Source organism: Leuciscus leuciscus (assembly GCF_965113295.1).
Source record: "Leuciscus leuciscus genome assembly, chromosome: 17".
NCBI lineage: Eukaryota > Metazoa > Chordata > Actinopteri > Cypriniformes > Leuciscidae > Leuciscus > Leuciscus leuciscus.
Window position 1 is genome coordinate 15,735,179 of NC_138741.1, and position 11,809 is coordinate 15,746,987.

At 38.0% G+C, this 11,809-nt stretch overlaps 1 protein-coding gene across 1 annotated transcript; it reads right to left on the bottom strand.

The window, feature by feature from the left end:
* Positions 1-4,887: 4,887 nt before the first annotated feature.
* Positions 4,888-9,229, bottom strand: ctsl.1 (cathepsin L.1). Its single transcript, XM_082142793.1, has 9 exons — positions 9,091-9,229; positions 8,815-8,915; positions 7,079-7,221; positions 6,782-6,979; positions 5,928-6,119; positions 5,664-5,829; positions 5,439-5,544; positions 5,234-5,336; positions 4,888-5,085 (listed from the first exon to the last, which is right to left on the bottom strand). The coding sequence occupies exons 2-8, from the start codon at positions 8,912-8,914 to the stop codon at positions 5,237-5,239; spliced, it is 1,005 nt and encodes a 334-aa protein (XP_081998919.1). The 5' UTR covers position 8,915; positions 9,091-9,229; the 3' UTR covers positions 4,888-5,085; positions 5,234-5,236.
* Positions 9,230-11,809: the final 2,580 nt, after the last annotated feature.

Here is an 11,809-nt window from a genome sequence, read left to right on the forward strand (position 1 = left end):
TCCCTGTCTTATATTTTTTTCATTGTTGATTTCTTGTAAATAATATAGGCTATTAAAATACTTTCTTGTCACCTTCTCCTGTAAACAATATCGTGAATAGTTTCATATTGTGTATTCGCCCATTATGGTCAACTGTGTAAATTAAAATTATTACCACCTTCAAAAGTAAAAACTCAGAATGACACATTCCAGAATATTATGTTTATAGATTACAATTAATGAATTTATCTGTTCAACTTTAAGTTGTTGTTAATAATTGTGCAAAAAGTTGTGACTTTGATGGTGTATAATTTGCATAGTCCTCATATCCAGTAGAAAGTGAGTGAATTATTTAAAAAAAAAAAATACTATGTTTGTAAACCATTCAGAGATGACATTAATGACATACACAACTTAGTATACAATACAAAATTTGTATCAGTGATATTTTCAATGTCATCAGAATACAAGAAAAGAATGATTGATTAGAAAGATAACAAAGGAAAGATAAGAAAAGCTAGGGGGAAAAATAGATATTATTTTATTGTGATGCGACGTTGGAGTCACACGTTGGTGTCACGCGTCTGTGGTGCGGCGTGCTGTGGTGCGACGTTGGAGTCACGCGTTGGTGTCACGCGTCTGTGGTGCGGCGTACCCCTTCTGTCACGTAAAAGTACACGACTGTCGACTTCGGTAAGTTATCCGTGGCACTATCCACTCCTCATACAAGAGAGCACACATATTAACAGATTCCATTCACAAACAACCAGAGTCCTGACAGCGAAAATGGGAAACTTCGCAAAATCTAGCTTTGAAAGCATGAGATCCCACCCTCCCTTCACAGCTCTCCAAAGCAACTCCTCCTCAAAAGCAACTCCTCCTCCAAAACACATGAATGCGCACAGCCAGAGCAGATTCAGCAAAGCGTCATAAGAGACAGCATTAAATGACCTCATGTCTCAAAGCACATAAAATTACAATAATAATGATCGTAAAGAACTTACAGAGCTCTTACTTGTACCACCTGACTGCAGTGCTGCAGATTCATTTCGGTGTTGATAGTGTTGACATCCGATTCTGAGGACGTGAACAGCTCTGGGAAGAACGACACGGGTTGCCATCTCGTAATTACGGTTATGACATGGCGTGAACACAGCATAAGCTCATTGTTTTGGTTCAAGAGGAACTGTAAAAGGCGGCTACTGTTTGTTTTTGGTGTTTGGTGATCGTGAATGTCTGTCTACAACTCTGCATAGCCTTATAGTATGGAACATGCTGATGACGTGTGGTGTCTGCGCCAGCAGGGTGCGCTGAGGAGGTATGGAAATATGACAGGCCAACGCATGGAATGATTGGACGAACATTTTTTGGTCTGGAGACTTCAACAGAGGACATGTCCTTTTTTATTATTATTATTTATACTACTTCTATTATTGATTGCTATCAGGATGTGAAGAGAGTTTTAGCCAGAATAACAAAAAGTGTGTATTAAAAAAATGGCCTACCTCAAATTGAACAAGAGGAATAAAAAAGTATTTTTCCTTAAAGATAATTAAGCCTGTTTTAGTAGCTACCAAACATGTTGTCATGTCATGAGAATCTAATGAGATGAATGCAAAGTATTTTTTTTAGGTCAAATGTGACCAGGAAATTGTAATATGTTTTTTTTTCACTCAGTTTGCACATACTGCTGATAGATGTACACCTATAGATCTGTGGCAATATGCGTGGAATGCAGGAAAATGTGCCACGTCATTTTCTGTAAAGTAATTTTGACCATATGTATGGAATCAGGAAATCACACAACCAAAAACAAACTGTTCAAAACTGTTATATTAAACGAATTATTTTTAACAGGCCGCAATCCGTACTAAAAGGTACTCTAAGCGATGTCAAGCGTTTTTTTAGGCCAAAACATTTTTTGTCACATAAAGCAAACATCTCCTCACTATCCGCTAGCTGCCTGTCCCCTGAACACACTGTAAAAAAAATGCGGTCTCTGTAGACAGCCCAGGCTCCACAAACGGCAAGAAAAACAAACTGGCCCAGCCTGGACCACGAAACATAACAAACAGTGTTTCAGCCAATAACCGACAAGAATGATTGGAGGGGGAGGGAGGGTCAAGCTAGCCTCCGTTATATTTGACAATACTTTGAACATCAACAAGAAGTGACATCACCCAACATCGCTTAGAGCACCTTTAATGCCATCAAAATAAATATTAAAGTCAAGCAAGACAAGTCATGTAATAAAATTATCCACAAATAAGTCTGTTTTTAACTGTGTGAAATAAAGATACACACATATGAACAAACTCTCTCATAAAGTCTGTGAGGTATGCAGTCTAAATAAAAGCACCTAGGCCTACTGTTTAAAGGGGGTGTAGGAGCATTAATGGGTTAATGTAATTATATTTCACACCACTAGAGGGCACATAATGTATTTATGTTGTCAAGTTTGACACAGAAGTGTGTGCACGAAGAAGGTCAAATAAACTTTTTGATCCTGATGGACTTGAATGAATTGTTTTGATGAAATGGAAGATTCCTTTATTTATTTTTAATTTGGAAAGAAATTGGCAATCAAGGGATTGGAATATCTAACTTTGTTTTCAAAGGTATGGACATTGCATTTTATTTTAATCTGTTCAAGAAACAATCGTCAAAACCAATGATCTAAAGAAATAGGACAAACGCGCGTCTACAGGGGGGAAATTAACTCAGTATAGGTGGTAGCCTATTTGTGAGAGCATAAACTGATGTACCGAAAAGAGCCACTGATGTGTATTTGAAAATTAGATTATGAATGAACAGACTTAATGTTTGAGGTAGCATAAAAGCCACTAATAATAACAATAAATAGTGAATATACAGGAACCCGTTTGAAGTCGTATCACTGGCAGTGGTTAAAGTGGGATTTGGCAGGTGGGGGAAAACCCTCAAATTTTGTGTAGGTGCAACAGGGAAAAATTACTCACCGTGGGACAACATATTGAATTTTGTGGTATAGCAATACTTTTTGGGACAAGAGTGTCACTGTGGCACCAAGTATCACAATACTTATTTACTTGATATTTTAATGGTTTTATTTTGGTCCATCTACATCTACACTGACTGATATGATGACGATACTATGTTAAAATTGCTGAACACCACAATATGGAACACAACCTTGTGTTTCACAATGTAAATTCAAACATAAAAATGGCCGAAGACAACTATAACATGAATAAATCACAACCACAATTATGTTAATTTGACATTAGCCTACTTCACCTTTGACTTTTAACTCCACCGCAACATCCACTTGCTCTGGCTAGAACAGCAACTTTCAGGGGCGGACTGGGACATAAATTCAGCCCTGGCACATAGCCACACCAGCCCACATTTATATGTTTTATGAATCATTTTCTTAAAGTTAATTTACTCAAGGCTACCAGGAAAGCTGTAGCCTAAGTCAGTATTGCCAATAGGAACCTTCTACAAGCTTTGGAGACGGTGGTGTCCGTGCCAGAGATGTTGGTGTCCGTGCCGGAGATGGCGGTGTCCGTGCACTTGTCCATGCCGGAGACGGTGGTATCAGTGCCAGAGTCGTTGGTGTCCCTCCCGGAGAGGTTGGTGTCCTTGCCGGAGACGGTGGTGTCCATTCCAGAGACGTTGGTTTCCGTGCCGGACACAGTGGTGTCCATGCCGGTGTCTGTGCCGGAGACCTTGGTGTCTGTGCCGGAGAAGTTGGTGTTCGTGCCGGAGACGGTGGTGTCCGTTCCAGAGATGTTGGTGTCCGTGCCAGGATGGAGACGGTGGTGTCCGTGCACTTGTCTGTGCCGGAGACGGCGGTGTCCGTGCACTTGTCCATGCCGGAGACGGTGGTATCAGTGCCGGAGTCGTTGGTGTCCCTCCCGGAGAGGTTGGTGTCCTTGCCGGAGACGGTGGTGTCCGTTCCAGAGACGTTGGTTTCCGTGCCGGACACAGTGGTGTCCGTGCCTGAGTCGTTGGTGTCTGTTCTGGAGACATTGGTGTCCGTGCCGGAGTCGTTGGTGTCCGTCCCGGAGAGGTTGTTGTCCTTGCCAGAGACGGTGGTGTCCGTTCCAGAGACAGTGGTGTCCGTTCCGGAGAAGGTGGTGTCCGTCCGGAGACATTGGTGTCTGTGCCGGAGATGGTGGTGTCCTTTCCGGAGACAGTGGTGTCCGTGCAGGAGACGTTGGTGTCCGTGCCGGAGACGATGATGTCCGTGCCGGAGACTTCGGTGTCCGTTCCGGAGACTGTGGTGTCCGTGCCGGAGACAGTGGTTTCCGTGCCGGAGACGGCAGTGTCCGTGCACTTGTCCGTGCCGGAGTCGTTGGTTATCTGTAATTATATTTTCACTTCACAGGGTCCATTTTAAAACTGTTCATTTCAATAAAAATTTAAAAACTGCATCTGTTCCCTCCAAAAATACCTGGCTGGAGAGACTTTCTTGTGAATGAAACTTTACTGAAACACCCCCTCGGGACCTTAAGCTCTTCTAAACTGTAGTAATGTTTAACTTTTAGTTATTTTCATGAATTCTTTGTCACTGACAGATGGGAAAGAACAGATGTGACATTCTCACTCTTGAAAGTAAAAGTGTATATGTGTCCCAATTATTTCAAGCTTTAAGTAGAAGCTTCCAGCAGATTCAGAGGCATAACACAATGATTTCATGATTTTTATGGAGGAAAAAAAGGCTTATTCCTGACTGTTTTAAAGAACTGTTAAAATAAAAACAAGCCAAACACTTTGTTAACTCATTGGCATGTAGTGTTTTTTAAAAGATACTGTACCGGGTGTACATTGTGCTTGATTGTGAATTATGAAGAGGAAATAAAGGAAACTAAACCCCAAGGATGAGAGTTTTAATGCTTGATAATAAAATATACCCCACACAGATGTGTTCATGTTTTTTTATTCCCTATTTTGTGTTAACATAGTGTTTCCCTATAGTCAGAGGGTTTGAAAATAAAAACAATGGCTAAAATCATTTTTTTTAATGAATGAATTTTCATTCAAATAAAAGTACAATTATGAGGTATTATTGTAGAATCGGTTCACATTTAATTTTCTCCCATCTGCTCCAGTTCCCCTTTCCTGCGGAACATAAGAAAATTATTTTATTCATGTAAACTATGGAATTTATCTAAAAAAGTAAGCCTATGTCTTAAAAATTTCATACAAAACTTGCCCCAATTCTGTGAACTGACTAAAGCCATAAAAGCATATTAGCATAAAACCTCACCCATTAGACCAGAGGATAACTGGCTGCAGTAGCAATGCCGCATTGGTTGTTCTTGTTCCTGGTCATCATGATGTAGCCGTTGACACCCCATTCCAGCCCCCAGCTAAAATCACAGCAGTTTGTTTGAGTGTTATTTCTCTTCAGTCGCGTGCTATAATTTTGTTAATTCATTCTTGTTTCATTGTCTTGTGCTTTTTTTCTTAACCTGTTCTTAACAAGCCAATAGTCCGCTCCAGTCTTAGTTCCATAACCAACAGCCAGAACGCCATGATCTAAATCAGAGCTGCTGCAATCGGGCTCGTCGTAGACACCTAGAAACAATAATCAGTTAATTACCGTGTCAATTAATTAGCCAGCAAATTTTGAATTAAAAGATGAATAAATAGTGTTCAAAAAACCTAACACCTAAAAAATAGGTGATGACAGTTACCAGATTCATAGAGCTGAAAGCTGCTGTGTCCAGCATCGATGGCAACAGATACAGGGCCGATTGTAGCAACAGCCTCCTGTAGTGCACTTTCATCCCCACTGGCAACATCGACGTATCCTGTGCAAGTGGCACCGACAGTGCTCGGCTTAAAACGGCACTGACCATCCTGTGTGGAGAATATTGATGAGCAAAAATGATTAAAAAAAAACCTCAGCTGAAGCTTTACGGTTGAGATTTTTTCTCACTAACATTGTTAGGACTCACCTCAGCCTCATACGGGTAGGACTCCTCTGTATCCAGACCTTTATTGGCTTCGATGTACTGGAAGGCCTGGTCCATTAGTCCCCCATCACAGCCCATGTTCCCATAAGCACCAGAACAGTCCACCAGCTGCTGCTCACTCAAGGACACCAGTTTTCCTGTCTTCTTGAATGTCTGACCCTCCAGGGAACCAGTCTGAGAGACAAAAGAGGGATGAATAGCAGCAGAGGCAGAAAAATAAGAATGCTGAACTGGTATGGCAAGCCGTTTTAGCTTCAAATGTTCCCAGCATTACTTGTCGTAATTGCATTTTAAGAATTAAGTTTGAGAGCTCTACAGTTAAATTCTTACTAGTAACAATTCCAATATAGAGAGATGTCTAATTTAATTTTTACTAGTAAGAATTCCAGTTAGAGAGCTCTCTAATTCATTTACAGAGCTCTGCAATTAAACATCTTTAATGTTTTTTTTAATAGCAAAATTTTAATTCGATAGCTCTGTAATTGCATTTTGCTAGTAATTATTGAATTAGAGAGCTCTGTAATTGAAATTCGTACTAGTAAAACAATTATTAGCTCTCTATCTGGAATTCTTACTAGTAAAAATTCGATTGTAGAGCCCTCTAATTGTAAATGTAACTAGTAATAATTGAATTAGAGAGCTCTGTAATTGTAATTATTAGTAATAATTGAATTAGAGAGCTCTCTAATCATAATTGTTACTAGTAAAAATGCAATAACAATGAGTAACTCTGAGAAAATTTTAAGCTAAAACGGCTTGCCACTAAACTGGACTATGGACTGTTTAAGCATTTGCCATATAAGATCTGTTTGTAACGGCAAAAATGTGGGTCTTACTGCACTGAAGGCCCAGCATGATCCGCACTGCTTCTGGTCTTTAACATCGGTGACATAGCCCTTTTCCCTCCAGTCAACGCTATCAGGCAGCACAGCGCCATCTCTCAGCCGGAAGAATGTAGAGCCACCACGGGCCTTAGTGTTATTCATTGAGCCCAGGCATCCATGGAACACCACCTGTCTGTATTCCTCATTGGTCTGAGAGAGGATAGATGGAAGAAATATGATGAATTCTGAACTTTTGAGTAAAATTTTAAATATTGAATAAATATATTTGATTATATTTTAATTTCTTACCATGTCAGCAAAGTATGTCATGCCAAGCCTGTAGGATTTGATGCCCTGATCTGCCATCATGTTGTGGACCAAAACCAGTTTGCGATTGGACATCCAGGTCATCCTACGGTGAGATTCTTCCTCAGTTGAACGGTAGCTCTTACCTGAGGCACATGAGAAAAGTTGATGAGGCATTGTTTTAAACAGCGTTAACTTGTAGTTTCTGCAAAGGTTTTGCTAGTTTCAATGTTTAAATAGACATTTGTTAGTAAAAAGAAATTAATTTAGAAATAAATGTGTATAATGTGTAAAGTAAGTCAAATTTAAATAATTTGTTAGTAAAAAAAAGTAATAATTTAGAAATAAATTAAATGTGTATAAAGTAAATCAAACATTTCGCAAAAAGGCAAGTGATTTTTGACAGACAATTTAGTTTTGATTTAAATGAATTTAGTTTGATCGTAGTCATCTTTTAAATTAAAAAATATAATTTATATAATATAAGTCAAGTCAAGTCAAGTATATTTGTATAGCGCTTTTCACAATACAGATTGTATCAAAGCAGCTTCACAGTATTAAATTAAAATAATACAACAAGGTTTGTTTCAAGTGGAATTTATTGATTGATAAAATTAAATTAAATATCCCCAAAATATCCCCAACTGAGCAAGCCAAAGGCAACAGTGGCAAGGAACCGAAAAACTCCATCAAGTGACCTAATGGTGTCCTAAAACTCCATCAGGTGACCTAATGGAGAAAAAAAACCTGGGGAGAACCAGTCGGGGGCCAGTTCTCCTCTGGCATTTATGAGCTAAAGACCAGATTGTATTTTGAACTGTAAGATTACAAATATTATATGAATGCCTGGCTGAAGAGATGCGACTTTAATCTAGTTTTAAACTGGGAGAGCGAGTCTGAGCAACGAACAGTATCAGGAAGACTATTCCAGAGTTTTGGAGCCAAATGTGAAAATGCTCTTCCTCCTTTGGTGGTTCTGGATATCCTAGGTATGACCAAAAGCCTTGAATTTAGTGATCTTAAAGAGCGCGATGGATTATAGGGCGATAGAAGATCCGTTAAATAGACTGGAGCTAAGCCGTTTAGGGCTTTATAAGTCAGTAACAATACCTTGTAATTAATACGTAACTTTCTAACTTTATAGGTAACCAATGCAGTGATGATAAAATCGGTGTTATATGATCATATTTTCTTGATCTCGTAAGAACTCTAGCGGCGGCATTTTGGACTAACTGTAGCTTGTTTATTGAGGATGCAGGACAACCAGCTAATAAAGCATTACAGTAATCCAGTCTCGAGGTCATGAATGCATGAACTAACTTTTCTGCATCAGAAACTGATAGCATATTACGTAGCTTAGCAATGTTTCTAAGGTGGAAAAAGGCAGTTTTTGTAACATATGAAATATGATTTTCAATGCATATAGCTTTTTATTTAGAAATGTCATGTGGAAAAACATTTTTTACATCAATATTACATTTACAAGCACCTTCACAGTGTTCCATAAGCAACCTGTTTGACTACTGATAACCATAATCCTGGAGTTACAAAAATTACTCTTAAAAATAAACTTTTTTATTTATTGTTGCCATTTTTGGCACTTCTATCTTTGCTCACTGTCTGAGTCTGAATGGCTTCAGTGTTTGTCTGTTTTGTCTAGTTTGTTCATTCAGTCAACGAGGAGAACCTTATGAATCTCTTTCCCAATTTAATAAAACTAAAGAAGGAGACTCTCTTACCAAATTTCATTTTCCATGCGTAGAACTCCATGTCCTCCAGAGAAAGACTGGCAGCACTGGCAACAGCCAGAAAAGCAGCAGCAACGACCAAAAGCCTCATTCTGCACAAAGGAAGAGATGTGACAAGTGTGAGGTTGGATTGAGGTGCACAAGTTAAAACAGAACTGAGTGGCTCATGTCACTGTTTCCTTTCTTCTATAACACTCCCACACATTTTTCTGTACAGTTCCAGTATAGTTCCATAGGACTGAAATGTGGTTAAACCTGAGTACTTACTTGTGCTGGAATGTATAGATTTCCTTGATGTCAGTCACCTTCGTGTCAGTGTTTGTGAGAATGAAGATCTGAGTTTTTATAGGAGTCTTTAGTGTCTTTGATCAGGTGCCTCTCATAAACCCATAAAAAACAGTGATGCTGAGTGTAGAGAAAAATAGAGGGGAAATTACGTAACAACAATTGGTGTAATACTGGGGAAAATGCTGCGTAGAGGGAACTTTCCTGTCGTCGTCGATCGGTGAATCTTTTATTCTTTCTTTTATTTTTTACAGTTTGTTTTGTTTGTTTTTTGTTTTTGTTTTGTTTTTTACATTGTTTTTTTTCTTTTTCAGTGCAGCGGTATAAGAGTTAAGTTGTTTCCTGCATATGAAAAAAACTGTCAGCTTTCATGACAGTGACAACACCCTGGGTAAATCATAATTTTTTTTTGTTGAAGTTGCAAATTTTACTACGCTTCCAGTAACAAACAGCATGTGACATTCTTTCAGAGCCGGTATGCGTGCGTGTGTGTGTGTGTGTGTGTGTGTGTGTGTGTGTGTGTGTGTGTGTGTGTGTGTGTGTGTGTGTGTGTGTGTGTGTGTGTGTGTGTGTGTGTGTGTGTGTGTGTGTGTGTGTGTGTGTGTGTGTGTGTGTGTGCTATAGCTATAGTTCCTACAGAAAACATTCAGGCTTAATCTGAAAACACCATGAAACATCATAATTTGTTCAAAACAACATATATATAAATAAAATAATAATTTTGTGTTTTCATCTAAAAATGTTAGGTTTTCTCCATAAAGTCACCATAAAATCAAAATTGATCATTCTTATTTTTTATGAAATATTGCATTATTTATGATAAATGATTTATCCATGCAAATAATGTGCCCTCCTAATATTTAAAAAGGAAGTTGCAATAGTCTTTTCTTCCCTCACTGTAAAAATGAAAAGATCCTGGAGGAACCTTTTGGGGTTCTTCTGGGACACACCGGCGGAACCCTCTATAGAACCTCTAGGCACCCTTTCAAAAGGGGTGGTTCTCTGAGAAACTCTTATATGCATCTATCTATCTATCTATCTATCTATCTATCTATCTATCTATCTATCTATCTATCTATCTATCTATCTATCTATCTATCTATCTATCTGTCTATCTATCTATCTATCTATCTATCTATCTATCTATCTATCTATCTATCTATCTGTCTATCTATCTATCTATCTATCTATCTATCTATCTATCTATCTATCTATCTATCTATCTATCTATCTATCTATCTATCTATCTATCTATCTATCTATGTTTTGGATTCTTCACTTTAAAACATTTATGTGTCTCAATCCACTTGCTGATGTCATTGTTTCCGGGTTCAAAAGCTCCCAGGTACCAAAAGACAAACAACAATATGTTAGAAATATTTAGATTTTATTTCCTGTTCAAACTTGTATTTCAGCACACCCATATGCAAGTACAAAATTTTACTGTAAATTAATGAAAATAAAAATAATTTCCTCATCCCATAGCTTTTTGCAATACAAAAATACTTTAATTAATATTAAAGTAAAGTAAATAAAATACTTAAAAAACACGAATAATTTTACCCTCTGACAGAGATGTCTTTTATTCTAATACAAATTATTAAGGTATATAAGAAAAAAATGCTATTGAGCATCACGGCTTCTCGAACAAGAAAAACATGCAGGACTTGATTTTGTACATCAGGAATTTATTGGATCATTGGATGGTTGTGGCTTGCTGTTGCTGTGATCTGAGTGATAGGTTGTCCTATATCCTCATGCCAGTAAACATGTCATAAGAGAAGAGAAGAGCTGTTTCACTCGGATATACGTCACAATGGGGAAGAAAACTACACTGTAAAAAAAAATTACATCCCCAAGTCAAAAATTTCTAGTGACTGATCACATCTAAATTTTTCAATTAGTCTGACGTATTATTTCTCATTCAGCCAATGTTAACAGACTATTGCAACAAGAATTGCACTTGGGCCAATTTAAAAATTTAGATGTGACCAGTCACTAGAAAATTTTGACTTGGAGAGGTTAGACATTTTTTACAGTGTATCACATCTTCCGTTTCATGCTGACTTTAAGGTTAGGGAATGGATTTTGGTTAATCTGTAATTATAATAATTATACACAAATCTCTAGACAACCATGTTATAAACACCCTATGGAGGTTGTTTTGTGATATTGATGGGCTCACTGTAGTCTGGCTAGTCTATGGCTTCATTTAGAAAACGTGAGCGTGTGGATCTGAGTGGGTTGGAACTGTGTTTGTGTGGCTCATTTGGCATTTTTTGTTGCTTGATAAAAGTGTATACGTTATGAAAAAAGCACCGTGGATTATCACTTACATATTCGAGTCAGGAAGGGCATGAGCTGATCAAACAAAAACATATAGGAAATGTTGAATAGTTGTCAATACTGTAAGAGTCAATGAGAATTTTAATGTATAAAGTACATACATACAACAAGAACACAAAGCGAAAGTTCATCAAAATTCATTTTAAGAAGCTCCAGACCAAGATCACCAGCTTCCCTGTCAACACATTCACATGATATCTGTTATGATTTCAGTTTTTTTTTTACTCATTCTCTCTTCTCTGCCTGTAAACATTATGATTAATGTAGCATTTGATTTCCTGTTAATGTGAAATGTCATTTGAGTGGGAAGATGCTACAATTTTGAAACACATAGCTTGTCTCCATTTCTTTGAAA